General features: G+C 41.6%; 1 protein-coding gene across 2 annotated transcripts in view; it reads right to left on the reverse strand.

Annotated features, from left to right (window-relative positions):
- The window catches only part of kiaa1549la (KIAA1549-like a), a 130,453-nt gene extending 113,763 nt beyond the window's left edge, over nt 1-16,690 (reverse strand). For both annotated transcript variants that reach the window (XM_049573634.1, XM_049573633.1), the window contains exon 1: nt 16,175-16,690. In XM_049573634.1, the coding sequence (XP_049429591.1) occupies nt 16,175-16,421 (247 nt within the window). In that variant the 5' untranslated portion in view covers nt 16,422-16,690. The remainder of the gene's footprint in view (nt 1-16,174) is intronic.
- Between the last annotated feature and the right edge of the window lie 542 nt (nt 16,691-17,232).

Consider the following 17,232-nt stretch of genomic DNA (forward strand, 5'->3'; position numbering starts at 1 on the left):
CAGCCTCCTAACACCTAAACTGGGTCTTGAACAGCATGTCTGATTATTCACAGTTATGAATATTTTATGTAGATTTTTTCTTTCTTGGGGCTTGTAAATAGACAGTGAGTGTGTGGTGAGGTCAGAACCGTGCCGGCTGACTTTGATTTACCCAGGGGGAATAATTACCTTCCTCATGGAATGCAATTGTTCAGTTTACACAGCAATGAAACTTCGGTCCACCAGACAGACGTAATGAGGAAAACAAGCTGCCATTTGGAAATGGATTCACTTAATTGCAGCTGATTGTCGTGACTTTGAGTTTAACCACAAATGAAATGGCTTGAAATGTATTATGCTTTTTTAAATAATTCAACTGTCATTTAAAATATAATTTATGAATATTACTGTTTATCTGCCGTCCAAATATTCTCTATTTGTAAAGCAGTTGGATTTAGCTGCTATTTACATGCACAGAGTGTGCAGGATAATAGCCAAAATCCTGGCCGAGGTCAAATACAGGATTAGCTGTTTATATGCATCTTCATGTTCCCATTACAGAGGGGCAAAGAGAATATTTCAAACATCACCATGGAAACAGAAGAGACATATTACATTAAACATGAGTTTATCTAGTGAAAAAAAAGTCATTTTAGTCTTGTATCACCGTACTGCAGCTGTTATATCATCATACTCGGATGGGTCTCCTGAGCTTCTGTTTCATATTTGGTGGTAAATTCTGGCGTTGTCATTTAGCAAGTTGAAACAGTGAAGCACCACTGCAGAGAGGAGTGTGCCCTTTATGTAGTGAAGCAGAAACTGAGGGTGTGGAGGTCAGGGTGTGTGGGCGAGTAGCACATTCAACTTTCATGCAGACCACAGTTCACAACCCATCCAAATCCAACTTACTTTTTAAAACCATAATTGCCACAAATCTCTCCCAAAGACCCACCATATCTTTGAGTTGGCTGTAACCTTTAAAGGGATAATGCACCCAAAAATGAAAATTCAGCCATTATCTACTTACCCATATGCCGAGGGAGGCTTAGGTGAAGTTTTAGAGTCCTCACATCCCTTGCAGAGATCCAAGGGGAGAGGGGGTAGCAACACAACTCCACCTAATGGAGGCTTAAGGCGCCCCAGATTCAAACGTCCAAAAACACATAATTGAAACCACAAAATATCTCCATACTGCTTGTCTGTAGTGATCCAAGTGTCTTGAAGCCCCGACATAAAAAGTTGTTCGGAAAAATGTCATTTGAACTCTGTTTTAAGCCTCATTGTAGAATGTAGCTCTAACGCGGTGCCCATGCGCAGTGTTTTTGGACGTTTGAATCTGGGGCGCCTTAAGCCTCCATTAGGTGGAGTTGTGTTGCTACCCCCTCTCCCCTTGGATCTCCGCAAGTGTTGTGAGGAAAACTTCACCTGGGCCTCCCTCGGCATATGGGTGAGTAGATAATGGTTGAATTTTCATTTTTGGGTGCACTATCCCTTTAAAGGGATAGTTCAGATCTTTTGAAGTGGGGTTGAATAGGTACTTTTCCATTGTAGATATTAGTTGGCACTCCCCCAGTTTGGAGAAGCAGTCAGGGGTACTGCAGCGGAGGCTAAGCAGGAAGGTATTTTGGCCACCTAAAAAGGCCAATGTAAAAAAAAACAATATTATTTTAGGTGTACGCATATTTAGAAAATTTTTACTGCTTTACTGCTGCCATGAGACAGCCCATTCTGATGGGGAAGCAATTAACAACTTCTGTTCCCCACCTATGTTCTTTAAAGCCACCAGACTCCATTGAGAAAAGAGTGGTTTTAGCTTGCTGAATACAGGGGCTACTGATCTACTGCTGCCTCAATCAGTTAGCTTGTTTGTGGTAATGTGACTTTTATTAACACTTTTCAATACAAAAGTCACGTAATAACACAAACTAACTAACTGATTGAGGCAGCAATAGACCAGCAGCTCCTGTGTTCAGCAATGTTAGCCATGGACAGGTACCCCATACAACCCCACATCAAAAGATCCAAACTATGCCTTTAACTGCACCAAGGTTCAGCATTAATGTTTTTTTCACTTGCCCAGTTAGGCGAGGTGGTCAGAAATCTACTTGCCCAAAGTCAATTTTTATTGGCCTCTGTGCAGATTGTTTCATCTATTAATGGTTATCAAATAACAACTTTGAAAAGCTGCCCGGTTTTAGCCAGCTTGCTCTCAAACTGCACAATAGTTGCAGTTTCACCCACAACCTCTAACGCCACCCATATAAACTCCTGTTCCCAGGGTAATTGAAATGCTGGCCGACACTTTGTCTTTACCTGCTGCTATTTTCTCACACATGCCCAAACAGACCTGCGACTCCCAACAGAGATAAGAGGAAAGCAAGATGGCTCACTCCTTAGCTACTTCCATCATCAGCTCTTTAAAAAAATTACGTGTTTAATTCTTTTTTACCACTTGCCAGATTGGGTAAGTGAGTTGCTGGATTTACTAGTCCTGTGTGGCATTTTACTAGTCCTGGGATAATCAGGCAGCTAGCACCTCATTCCTAGCACAAAGGAGCTCTTAAGCAAGACCCTTAACTCACAAGACCCAAGTCATGTTTCTGTAAAGCCACGTTTCCTCTGTTTCTGAGGCAACTGACTAGATTGCTTAGAAAAAAAAGAGAAAATGCAGCTGTTATACACACAACTGTGACTTCAAGGACACATGACACATCTGACACACGAAGGGAAAGATACTTGGACTGACGGGTGCACACACACACGCACAGAGCAGTAAGTGAGTGATGGAGTGAAGGAGGGAGGTGAGCAGCTGCAGTGATACATGGTGAGTCGGAGGAGAGGAGGCCAAGCAGCTATAAATCCTTCTCTCTCCCAGTCAACCCTTAAGAAGCAAAGGCTGATTAAATTTTCATTCTGTCTCTCGCTTTCTTTCTCTCTCCCCCTTCTTCCTTTTTCTGACGCTACAGACGAAATAAATCCCTGCCGCCTGCCTGTTGGCCTGTTTGGAGGCTGAAACGACCTGCTGTGGATGCAAGGGACTCTTTAACATTTAGCGAAAAAAAAAGCCTCCATCCTACAAGTTTCATCTGAACAAATTGATTTCTCTCTCAGTCATCACAAGCTGGATTGCATTTTCTGTGTGCTGGATTTTCTAAAGCAGCTGATTTTGAATTGAATAGCAGAACAACTTGAGAGTAGGCCCGGGTGAATGATGCAAACACACCTTAGAAAGGACGGCGGAGTGAATCCTGATGCAAAAACACGGAGGCTTTTTGAAGGCGCGTGCCACAGTCTGTCTGATTGTTTTAAAAGCCTGACAGGAACAGCAGGGCGTTCAGACAAAGGCAATGCACCCTGTTTTAATTTCATTGTATTTTAGTGACAGAAGAGACAAAATGAGAGGAAAAATCTTCTCTTTTGAGGCAGGAGTACTGAAAAATCAGTCAAGGAGCCTTTTACAGAAAATCAGATTTTTTTTTTAGGCGATATGGCCTAAAAATAATATCGCAATATTTTTAGGCTGTATCGCGATACACGATACACATATCAGTATTTTAAAATCTCCTCTAATACTAAAATACAAAACTATTAATAAACTACGGTTACAATAAAGTTAAAGTAATTACTGTTATATGTCAAGTTAAATAAAGTACTGTTATAATAAGGTAAAATAAAGTACAGTTATTATCATCTCCTCTTGCGCCATGAAGACTTGCAGTTTTTGCTGTGAACCTGACACTTCCGGTCAACAGTCAGCTGTTTGTGGAACATTAAACAGTTACAGCAGCCCTGTTAAACATGAGGATTTACACAGTGTGAGCAGTAAATGAACAAACAGCTCTCCAGCTCATATATAAATAGTATTTGTTAGTCACACAGGTGGTCCCTGGTTGCAAAATTCAACTAAACAGTTGAAATCAAGAGCCCTGCAGATACCAAAACACACGCCTCGCCTGCTCACACTGTCGTTAAACTTGTTAAAAGTACTGTTACCACAACGCCATTACACATGAGGATTTATTCACTGTGAGCTGTAAAGTAACAGCTGTCCAGGTCATATATTAATAATATTTGCAAGACGCCCAAGACTAAATGGATGCAGTATGTGTAACGTATCATGTTTGTGAGAGGGAGAGAGCCATAGGAGAGAGCAATAGCACCAAATGCCAAAGCAAGTTCAATGCCGGTGACTCAAAAACTATAATTTGACAATTTATACTCGATGTTCGATGTTTAGTCATTTCATACACCCTACGTGGAACAAGCTATGGTACATTCAATTTAATCGATATAACTTGGGCCACACTGTATGAAAAACAAAACCCAGACACTTTCCTCACTTTCCCTCTGTTGTATATGACTATACCTTTGTTGTTACAGAGCTGATAATGAAGATAAGGGTACTGATGGCAACAATGACGGCACTATCATCAAGTGAGTGCGCTGCCTTTTGTTAAATTCTCTTCACAAGCCCAATTGAGTCAGGATGTCAGCTTCTTTCACTCCCTTGTTCTGTTTTTTTTTTTTTTCTCACGCTGTCAGTCTGTTCCACATGTGACATTTCCTGTCTCGTCACTTCATATTTAGCCGATCAGGAAATGAAACTTGTTCGTGCTTGTCTGACTCCTGCTGTCTCTCAGCACCGTCATTCCAGCTCCGCGCGTCAACCTCGACTCCTCCAGAGGGAAATTTCCAATTCCAGGGTTGACACTTCATCACCAGGGAGAGTGTGTACCCTCCATCAGGGGGGAGCTCTATCATTTGTTGTCTGCACAGGGGGCCTCACCACCTCCTTGTGAAAATCATTTCATGATGGGGTCAGGCCAAAACCTTTTTTTGTCAATTCAATCACGTAACTAGACAGAACTCCTAAAAGCACAAACGTCCATTGGCTCCGAACGATTCCCTTAACGTGCTGTTATGAAATTGATTTTCTGACCTTGAAGAGTTACCAATAGTGTCCAATTTCCATCAGTTCCATTTCAGCTAGACATAACTGACATTTCCCATTTGGATCATCAGCTAAATTTACTCAATTCTTCCTTCTGTCCATCAAGTTTGTACATGTTTTCAAGGTGCTGCTGACAGACTGGATCAAACAAACAAGGTTGAGAAAGTAAAAGCGTGAAGAAATAAGACATAAAAGTTTGTGACTGCACACTCAGCCCATCAAAGTGTATTTTAACAGATCTTTTATTAACTGGTTGTCGCAGCTGGTAAAAATAAAAGATACAAATATATGGTTCTTTAAAAGCAACATAGCTGCAATATTGGTGATTTTTAACAGAATCAAATTGTTGTTTCTTTTCTTAGACCATAAAAAACCTATTACATCATTTCAAAAGATGTACTGTCTTAAAGGCTTGATTTATTATTTACACCTGTGCAATCTGTGGCATGAAAAAACGTCTTCATTGACAAAGGCCTACGAGAATGATAAATGAGCATTTTATTCCACCCAAGAAACAAAGAAGAAGAATGACAGAGATGTCAGCCTGTACACACTTCAGAGTTCTATAACAGTGCGCTTTATTTACTCTGCACCACCTTATTTGAGCCTTATTTAAGAGTGAAATTTACACGCTATGGAAAATTCCTACGACGGAATGAAGCACATACACTATGTTCTGCTAACAAACCTACAAAGCCACACAGTGCGTTTTATAGATGCAAAAATTGGGACACTACATCTGTTAGTGATGACACAAAAGACAGTGATCTGAATTTACTGCTCACTGTGGCATTATTATTATTATTATCTCTGTGAACCTTCTCTTTAGCACATGAGCTACCTAAAAGGATTGGGTATGTCAAAGCTCTGCAAATTAACCCTTGACTACCAGAGCTACTAGATAAGTAAGTGAGGAATTATATTTCTCGTGTGTAATTGGGGTGAATCGACCCGTTGAGGAATATCTATTTTCTTCTTTTCCCTTATTACACGCAATGCAGAGGCTCACTGGTCATCACACAGAGTGATTAAAATGCAGCACCTTTCTTGCATTACACACCATCTGGAGGGAGGCATGAAGCATGCACACACAGATGTCACCAGTTTACTACAGGAAGCTAATACCTGCACACTTCATGTACTGCATGTACAGCTCCATGCTGTGAATTTCCTATGGATACATTACAACGTATGCACTTTACAAACCGCATTGCATTACACTACACAGACTCCATATTGTGTGCTGTGTGCACACATGAATGAGTTCTGAATATGAGAAGTGTTCTCACGTAAAAACACTTTTGTACATCAAAGTGCTTCTCACATGAGACAGTCGGGAAAAATTTAACCTTTCTAAAACACACCGGCGAGGAAACATGCAACCTCTCACAGCCCCCACAGATTAGAAAAATACAAAGCGTGGCTAATTGGGATTATAAAAATCAATTTATCCAAGAGAGCTTCTGCCTACCCATATGATTTGTAAAAGGGCCCTGCCATGCATAATGTATTTAATGTACAAGCTGGGGAAATTTACAATCTGCATATGAAACCACTCTCCCCCTCCCTGACTTCGAGTCTCTCTCGATATTCCTCACTCAAATGTACACACACACACACACACACTCATACATACTCCAGAAATAGATTGTTAACTCCAGAGTGCAGCAGAAAGGAGCTGCTTGCGTTTCATGCCATTATGTGTGTGATAGACGGTAAAAGACTGAGGTGCATAACAGCTCAGATAATGTCAGAGATGTTTAGCCCGGTTAGCTCTGTCGCGGTCGCAGGAGTAACGTGAGCCAGAGCAGTAACTGAAACCAAGTCAATCATATCACTGGAGTTCATTTTCCTTGTACAATAAAGCTGCTTCTCTGTGTTTCTGCCTGGCAACAGTGAAAGGAATGACAGCACTGCCAGTGGAGACGTTCAACTTGAAAGCAGGCACCATTGCACAGTCTACCTGCAGCGAACAAGAGTCTCTGAGGTGCAGATGCGTCATAAACAGCAAATATTGCAAAGAGGATGGACAACACTGAGAGGAAATGGAGTCATTTGGCAAAAATGATGAGCATGTTAGTATGAAACGTCTCCTTCTTGCAGCACATCACGCAATCATTAACGGGGAATATTCAATTAGGTTTCAACTGCCTTCCAATGTCACAATATTCTCATGGTCGTGGTGTAAATCTGTGTAGTAGCCAAACTTCCATCCAGTTTTTGTTTTTTTCCCTTGTCAGTGTGAAAAGCTCCGGCGGTGCATAATCAGAGAGGCACAAAGAAGTACAGAGCAGAGCGCAGGCGAGCAGAGCGATGCAAAACGAGCCACTGCTGCTTTAATGCCGAGAACATGTGCGGGGATGATGCAGCGCTCACCCCCCATCCTGCCTCTGGGACCACATGCAGGATCTTTGGCCTTGGATCAATTCCTGCCTCTTAGATGTACTGCTACACCTCTGATCATCTGAGCTCTTCAGATAAAGGAAAAATATGGGGCAGTACGGTGACGCAAAGAAAGACAGCTGAGGTCTGAGCATGAGCAGCTGGCATAAATTAAAGCTGCAACATGAAACTTTTATCCTTGAGGCAGCAACAGTATTGATGGTGCTGTTCTCCTCCCTCTCTAGTCAGGTTTCTGCTCCAACTCCTGTCACTCATCTTGATGAAATGTCTGCCAACATCCAGCGTGAAGCTGAAGCAACCACCAACTGTGAAGCCTCCGTGGGTGCTGCAGCCAAGAAAAGTCAAACCCATGCCAATATGGAAATTTACATTAGGTGATAATGGAATGACTTATAATGCATACTATACCAGCCCTAGGAAATAAATCAACTGTAAGGTGTCTATTATCCCTGGTTCAGACTGCAAATTAGTTTGGTCTGTTTCAATGGTCACTGTGTCAGATTAGACGATTATAGAGTCAAAAATTCTTGCCATGACTCGGCCAACAGACATGACACACTACACGGTGGCCCCCGAACAATCATGGCTTGCTGTGTTTCATATGATGTCATCGGGAAGGAGGGACTAGGGACTGACTTCTGGCAAACAAACAATGGCAGTATATGATACTGGCTGTCTGGTCTTTGCTATAGCCTAAAAAATGGAATAATGACTCTTGACCCATTCTTGGGTCGGACGAAGAGGACAATAAGGGCTGTCAATACCTCAAAGAGGTTTTTTTTAACCAGTACAAAAACCTAAATGTAGCTAGCTAGCCACATTCATAAAGCAGACTGTGAAAGCCAGTATGCTAACGTTAGCTATATCATTCTGTGCTCCTGTTGGTCAACATCATGGATGTTATGAAATACACTGTAGAAGGCAGAAAAAAATTGGACATGCTTTTGTTTTTGTCCGGATGCAGTTTGGCATCCACTATGACACACTATACAGGGTAAAATGATCAACTGTTGCGCCCGAAGTCCACAGGGCCTTTTACACTGTCCATCTCGACAACACAAATGGTCAAAGGCAGTGGAGCCTTACTTACAGTTCTCTCTCTCTCTACCACTGAGCAAAACAAACACAGCTACCACTCCTACAGAGGAATTGAGCTAAATCATGTTGCAATCAAGTTGCTGTAGTGTCCCGTATTGTTCGAAACAACGAATTAATGCATCCTTCCACAACTTTCCATCAGTTGAGAGATTGCGAGCTCGCTGGGTTACAATCCAATCGAGGGGGCCATGTTTAAAATTCTTCCTGGGAGCACCTGTTTGCAGTCTTTATTTAAAAAAGCAGTATATCCATTCAACCCTGAAAGGCTTAAAGCATCTTAAAAGAGGCTGTCTGGAAGGACTGTGGAAGAGTGACTTGCTAACTTGGTGTTAGTGTCGGGGCTGGGTGTCAGGAGGATGTTACCTTGGCAGGTGCAGCTACCACCCCTTGACCAGACCTTGACTATTCTTTACCACCTCCATCCTGTAAGTTTATGTGTCTTCCAGTGAGACACTTTGAACCTACTGTGGTCAGTAATTTAATCACTATTCTAAATCACTGTTCATGGTAGCCTAGGTAGTTAGAGTGGAGTGTAAGTATGAGGATGCTTTACACTAAGTGGTCAGACTACCTAAACTGTTACACTGAGGTTCAACCAGTCACTTTGCCAGCCTAGCTTAAAAGGGTAAGGCTTGCAATAGTCTACAATTTAACACTGTCCACAATTTTTATAGAGCATTTTGGGGGACAATTCTACACAACAGAGTAATACACTTTTGGTGTTCTTGTGAGTATTTGTGGCAGCAGGCCAGTGTATGTTGGATTGACTCTAGATAAACTACAATGTGTGTGTTGCTAATGAAGGATCATGTCATCCAGTGCAACAGTGTGGCTCACTGAAGAGATTTTAATAGTTTTTTGGACAACAATGGAGCTGTATGGCACAGAAGAAGAAGATCTATGAGACTTTGATATTCACACAGTACTACAGTTGGGAGTAAGATCAGTCCACTGTTGGTTTTGGTCTTTTCATGGAATCTGTTAATAGTAATAAAAATACAGACTATGACCAGCCTTATTCTTAACATCAGAATGCCCTGAATTTAATAAAAGATGATGACCTTTAGAGTTTTTTTTGTTGTTTGTTGTCTTTAGTAGTTATGTGACTATCTTGTTGCACATTATTGCATACATTATTGATGATGAATGTTACCTGTATCAGGAACTGAAAAACACCACCTGGCTTTTACCAAACTTGGCGCAGCACTGCACTCTATTTTCCAATGTTTGGTGACATAACCTTCTTAATACGTCTAAAGAGAGGCGCTTTGACACAAAATAAATTCAGCAGAAGTGAACCGTGGCTTCAGGAACCTTTTGGATTGAATATGGGAAATGTTATTTACTGCAGCGCTGAAGAGGACACAGCAGGGCGTGCTGCCATTCATTCAATTTGTCAGGCTTTCTAAACCGATGAACAGAGCGATCGTGTGTGAGTGAGAATCCTTATGAAGCCAAGTATCTGACATCAAATAAAGCAGGTTGTAGCACAGCAAACATTCTCATCTGTCAACCATCATCAAAGTTTCCATCACGTCTGACAGCCTCCATGCATTAAACACGAGCTCGACGCTTAAGTGCACCATGAACCTCCTGGAATTCACCACAATTATGAGTCAAATACTAAAAATTGACATATGCAGGAGAATACACGGTAAAGGCATTCTCCTTTCACATTCAATAAAGCTCTGCAGAGAGATAAATATTTATAGATTTTATCCTTTCCATAATCCAATGCAACCCCCAGATTTGGTATGAGTCATTGTGACACAATTTTGTGTCCAAATCAGCTTTAACAGCGTAAAAGCTCTGCATATCCGGGTCTCATCAAGTGCACTGTGTGTGACTGTATGGATATGGAGCGCAGCATGCATAAAACACCATCTCAATGCCAGTCTTTACTTTGAGCTGAAATTGTATCGACCCAGCAATCACGTTAAATTCAACCTCAGTAAGCATCTGAAACTGACTGATTTTTCGCTAACTCATGCTTTCTTTCTTTCTGGTGTGGGCAGGTAACACAACAGTTGTAACACTGCTTTTCTTCTGAGTAGATGCAAGAAACTTTTCCTGGGTAGACTCTAAACTTTTAATCAGATTGTGAGAGCCCAGAACTGTGATCCTTAGCCACCTCCTCCACTCTCACAAACCACAGGAGACAGAGAGGAGCCAGGCCATACTGCACCTAATCAGCACAGCAATCGCTTTAACTGATGGCAGCAGATAAATGATAATCAGCAAAGGATTTATCGGTGACTCTTAGGAAATGCAAACTCCAAGTTCAGTATTTTCAAGTATTTTATACCTTTGGTTTACTCGTTTATGTAGTCTTTGATCAGATAATTCCTGACTTAAATCAGAATTAAGCAAATTTTAGACTGATTTTGTGGACCTAGATTTTCTTGCACATCACATCAATCATTTGAGAACATTTGCTTTTTGCTAAATGAAAAGGGGTTAGACGGAAAACATGTTGATATTCCTCAAAACTAGGTATTAGAGAAATCAATCCAATCACTAGAAAAACTTATAGTATTGTACGTTTCTGCAAAACACAGATTTGTTATATTTGCATGCTATGCTTTAGAAACATTGAAACTTTATATTTACTCATTGCTATGGTTTACGTGGGGTTAGATTTAGGCACAAAAACCACTTGGTTAGGATAGGATCATGTTTTGGCTCAAAATACCCGGTTTTGGGGGCGCAGTCCCAGCAGGAAACACAGCAATGTTTCTGTGGAAAGACAAGCGCTTTTCATGGCACTATCCCTGCTCATAGGTCACTAAAAACACCCACATTTGGAGCCTGAAAAGACGCTGGAAAAACACTGACAGGCCACTACAAAATACCAGCATTTGGAGCCTAAAAAAAGATGGTAAAACAAAGACAGGTCACTACAAAACACCATTTGGAGCCTAAAAAGCTGATGGAAAGACGCAGACAGGTAGCTACAAAACATCCATATTTGGAGCCTAAAACCACAGAAAAAACACCACTAGGTCACTACAAAACAATCATATTTGGTGCCTAAAAAGCCACTAGAAACACACTGATGGGTTGCTACAAAACACCTAAGTTTGGAGCCTAAAAACCCACCAGAAACACACTGAGAGGTTGCTACAAAACACCCACGTTTGGAGCCTAAGATGCCATTAGAAACACATTGACGGGTCACTACAAACACCCACGTTTGGAGTCTAAAATGCCACTAGAAATACACTGATGGTTTGCTACAAAACACCCATGTTTGGAGCCTGGAAATAAAGATATGAAAGGAAAAGACAAGCTACCATCTTGCCATTCACTCTTGTTAATTTTGAACAAATTTGTTACTGGCTGCAGCCCAATCTTTTAATCTTCCTGCATTCCCCAGAGCCCACTGGACGCCTCTGGTACATCTAAATTACAGCGAGAAATGCTGTCATGCTGCCAGTTTAACTTGAACTGTTTGTAAAAGATGTCAAGTATGGAAAGAGGTTAAAAAAGGGTCAAATACACACATGATGTTTAGTTCTAAGAAAACAACAGCAGTGTGGTGAGTGACTCAGAGATGACCAGAAAGTCTGATGTTTAGCAGTTGGCAGGGTTTGAGTCCCCCAGAAATCTAGCAGTGCTTCAGAGAGTGTTTTATCTCCACTGGTGTGTCATCTGACGCTGATCATTAGGCAACAGACTCTAACCCGAGACTTAGATGTTATTTCAGTCCCTGACTGACAAACAGACACACAGTGAGAAAAATGCTAGCTGCATATCTGTTCCCATGGTAACATGGAACATTAGATCTCAGCACTGTTTCCCAGTGTGAACATTGTTCAGCTCGCCTAAAGCTGTGGTTGGTAACTTTTATAAAAAAGAAGTTTTTGTCATATTTGATCAAACTGTCATTATATCCTGACAGTAGTACATGAGACAGATAGTCTGTGAAAAAAAATATGTTCCTCTGCCTCCTCATAGTGATCCTAATAGCATGTGCAAGAATCCACCACGCCTGAAGGAAAACAACCAATCAGAGCTGACGAGTCTGTAACGCAGCTGTCAATCACGTCAATCACAGCTCGTAAACTGCAGGCAACTCCGGAGAGATACTTTAGTGTACTGTTTAGCTGTAAAATGAGAGCGTTTGCCACTGGGTGGTTCTTGGTTTAGACTCAACTGTTTTCAACATGGCAGCCAGGTTACAACTTTCTCATTTCATCCTCAGCATAAATGCTCAATAAGGCCTAGACGTCACCATCAGCCCATCTGCTTTATGCTTTCTTGTGTAACTCCATATTGATGTTTCGAAGTACAACAAACAAACAAAAAAGGTTGATGGCATAATGTGAGTCTTTGCTGCGAATGATCGAATAATCAGAAATGTTCAGCACGCCAACCCCCATCCACAAAGTTCCTGTACTTTCGGAATGTGAGTACTACTCTCCGATCATCTCGTACCTAAACGTTCCTGTGGTCAAAAAGGGCCTATTGACTGAGGATGAAGATCTCTGTAGATCTAGTAAACACCTCCACACACATACTGTATGTGCTGGCAGACAGTAATGCTTACACACACGTACATAACTCACACACACCGGCTCTGCATCAGCCTCCAAAACATCCTTTTTTGTTATAAATGGAGATGGGGAATACAAAAATACAGTAGAAATGTTTTCTCTCTAAAAGACCTGAAACAGCTGAATGCTTGAGTAACCAGGTAAGAGAGAGAAAGTCAAATCTCCCCGAGCCATGCCATGGAAAAGCTCGCTGTTAAGTGGCACAGCAGCATGATATAAAAGAGGATATGTTGTGTGTGAGTGGGCGATATGCTCAGATTTAACTGGAGAGGCTGGGAAGAAAAACTGTCTTTTTCCAAATACTTTGGCAATCTCCTCCATATTCTGTGTCTCTGCTTTCATTCTCAAATCTGGGCCTAACAAAGAGGTATGCATTTAATGTATTATTGCTTATCATAGGGGCGCAGTCTTTCTTTATCACCTTCAAATTAAACCCTGAGTAGTGGTGGCATAAGAGGAGCCGGTATTTCATTATTTTCCAATTTGAGAGTTAATAGGAAAGGTTGGTGAGGTGGTATACTGAGGGAGTCTTCTTCTGATGTTCTGACTCTCGGTGTACAAGTTAGCTAGTCAACCACTTAAATAATTATCCACATATAAAGTAGCAGCAAGCCAACAGAGCAGCCGGTGATACCTAACTTGCTTTGCCCAGGGACCACTTTTGCAAAATGACAGGAGGTGTACGCAGGGGCGTTTCTAGGATTTGTGGACATTTGGGGCTAAACCTGGATCTCTGCTGAGGGGTCCATGGGATCCTCATCTCGCACCGTTGTTCTTAATTGGTTTGTTAATGCACTCTGGCAACTTATTTACATTCTAAGTAATATCAATTTATCAATTTATTTTCTTTGTGAATTACAAAATGGTTGATGGGCCACCCGACACCCTAAACTACAGCCTGTGGAACAGATTACCTTAGATTAGGTAAACCGAGAATCACTGCAGTGTTGATTCAACAATTTAATCTGACCTGTGATATTAATGTAAAACAGAAAAGGACCATTTGTTCTGCCTTTGTCTCTCAATTATGAATTAGTTATTAAATATCAGGGAAATGAGAGGAATGATTTTGAAGGCTTGTTATTTTATAAAGTACTGAGTATTCTGTGTGTTTGCACATGGTGTGTTTAGGCAGGATATATTGTTTGTGGCATCAAGTTATTTTTGTTTTAGAAGGTATTTTTTGTCCGTTATAAAAGGCATATTATTTCAGTGGATGGAAGAGTAATCTTCATCAGTTCTTTGATGCTTCTATGAGATCTCAAATATCTCCCAATGTACAGATTTGAAGCTACATTTAATAGTAAAGACACAGATCTTAGAACAACTTATCACTTTCTTGCTGCCATATTAAAAACACCCAAGGTCAGATAAAACAGAATCACTGACATGACATGAGGCATATTTACACTGTATTACAATGTGATGTTGACCTAATGTATGTTAGGGTACTTAATAAGAAAAAAGAAAGCTTTTTTAGATATTTTTGGGGGCTTTATTGTCTTTATTTGATGGGATAGCCGTGGTGTGGGGTGGAGTGATGTGTTTATTGTGGTTTTTGGTTCACAGCCAAGGTAAATACAGAGTTTTTAAAGCCTGTTTTGTGTTGTTTTGGTTTTACTGGATCACCATAATTTAGAAAAGCTAAAAGATATTTTATAAAAACGCAGCACTTTGTCTCATACTAAAAACCTCCCACAGTTGCCTGTAAAATATCCTGAGTAAAACTAAGCCATTATTCCTGGAAAGAGACAAGACATTTGACATTTAAGTTTTTCAAATGTCATCTTCAGTTCTGCCAGCACAAACACTGAAATTCCACTCACTGCCAGTGTGAGTTGGCATCGCAAGTCTGTGTGGCCAATATCTCCAAAAAAAATGCGAATAAAACTCTAAAATCTACACTTTGAACCACATGGCTAGTTAGTAATAGTGTTAAGTGAAAATGCAGTGTTGGGGAATTGACCTTTTAACAGCCGGTGCCATCTCTGAGCAGCACCTCTGGCCCTGACTGAGCAAGTGGAGTTCAAATAAGTCTCAGGTGCATTTACATCTCAATTTTGTAGACATCTGCTTTATGGAGAGAAAGTTTTTTTCATTTATATGTATGTTAGCTGTATGTATATAAAAGTAAATATGTTTTTAAAAACTTGGCAAAAATATAATCCCATGCAAACTTGACTTTCATGGCCTCCTCCAAAGTTTAAATCAAAATGAAATGCAAATGACAAACAGTGACGCCTCCAGGTTGGCAGTGGTTGAGGTTTATGCAGCAAGAAAGCTCGGTAAAGCACCTTAAAAAAGCATTAATGAAATGCATTCCTTTAATAAAACCTCTCAGTGAATTAATACTTTAAATCCTACAAAATAAAGCTAAAATAATGTCAAAAGGGGAATCAGAAAGATACACAGCTTTCTGTTGTCAATATTATGTTAAAATGATTAAAAACCTGTCTCTTTGCTGATTTACAAGAATGTCTTGTCCTCCGTCAGAGCTGTCGTCAAAGAAATATGACTGAAATATGTAAAAGTCTTTGCTCCTATTTTTGTTTCCCTCGGATGGCTGTGAAGACACGGAGATCATGCATTATTTATTTGTACCGACTATGAAACGTCCCCTATGGATCATGTTCGAGGTTGAAGACCTCGGGGCTCAACGCTCCATGAATGAATAAAAAGTTTCCTCCTTGACGCAAGGAAACAGCCGCGGTGAGCGCGCTGTGGCGGCGCGGCGCAGCGCTGCGGTCCACCGTGCGCTCCGGCTGCGTGTTTTGGGGACGTGACAATGGTTATAGGGCCTGAATGCCATTACATCGATTATTCAAAAACAGCACAGTGACATATAGAAAGTGCCGCCAGAACAACAAACCCCCCAGAGGTAACCAAAATAACGCCAGACGCATTAACATGACGGCCATGTCTTACGCAACACAGCTGCTGTTTTTAGTGATGATCGCTTACAAACAGTCTGATGAAATCTTCCACACACTGATGTTCTCCTAAACTGGCTCACACAATACTGCGTTATTAATGTGATGAATAAAGCCAAATGGAGACTGGACTGTGAGTCAGAGCACCCAGAGACACTAAGTCTGCCTCAGTTGTGGTGTGTATGGTTTATTTGATTATAAGGAATAAAAAAAAACACTCTTACAGGTTGGGTAATAACACAGCATCAGTGTCTTACCGTCAGCGGCCAAGGAGCTCTGCAGCATCAGCATCAGCACCGCGCCGATGGTCACAAACCACCGGGCCAGCATCCCATCCAGCGCTCGCGTCCTCTTCCCGTTCCTCGGCGAACAGACGGCCACCATCCCCGCATCCAGGATCCATGCCGTCGGAGAAGAAGAGCCAGGGTCTCCTTTACTCTTCACCCCTCTAACCCCGGGGCCACTGCTGCCGCTGCTGGAGAGGAGCGCATGTTTTGGAGCCATTGGTCAACCAATTAATCCTGAATGGAAAACATCTAACGGCGCTGCTGTGGTGAAAGGCATCCGATCAACCTGCCCCCGGTGCGGACAAGCAGGGCTCCGCTCTCCATGAGCCTGCTGGAGGCTGTGGGGATCGATACGAAAACAAAGAGGTTTTTATTTTACCTTTTGCGCGTCTCACTGTCTCTGTTTCTGTTTGTAGCCTACGCGCGCTGTGTGTGGAGTCTGATGTCCCTACTGCGACCGCAAAGCGCTCTCCATCTCTGCTGGCAGCTGCATCAATACACAGATACAGAACCGGAAAACTGCTAATGCGGCCTTCAAAATAAAAGCGTTCAATCAGTCTGGAAGTAGCCTACATTTGGCATGGTGTGATTAAAGGTGCACTGCACTGATTTTGCAGTTACCTCTAGCTGACATAGGTAGCCTAAACTCAGCCTATGAAACCGTTGCATAGTCCTCTGTGGCTCTGGGCAGCTTTAAATCTGAGGAGACTGTGATAATGTCAATGGGATTATGTAGGTATTGAGACTAGACATTTGGGGCATGAAGTTTGAAAGACAGAAGTTTTTCCATGACCCAACGCTGGGATTTGAAGCCAATTTAACATAGCAAAACCATGGAATTACACAGAATTCCAGGTCCGTCACGTGATGCCACTGGGCCCCAAAAGCCTTTTCCCATAGACTATATAGAGACATCAAACCCCGGCAAGAGTGGAAAGCTCTATAGGCACAACGATGTGGAAGATCCAGGTAATTTTATACCCAAGAAGCCAAACTTCTTTGGCTTCATGCATGGATGTATAAAGAGA

This window comes from Epinephelus fuscoguttatus, linkage group LG4, assembly GCF_011397635.1.
Source record: "Epinephelus fuscoguttatus linkage group LG4, E.fuscoguttatus.final_Chr_v1".
Classification (NCBI taxonomy): domain Eukaryota; kingdom Metazoa; phylum Chordata; class Actinopteri; order Perciformes; family Serranidae; genus Epinephelus; species Epinephelus fuscoguttatus.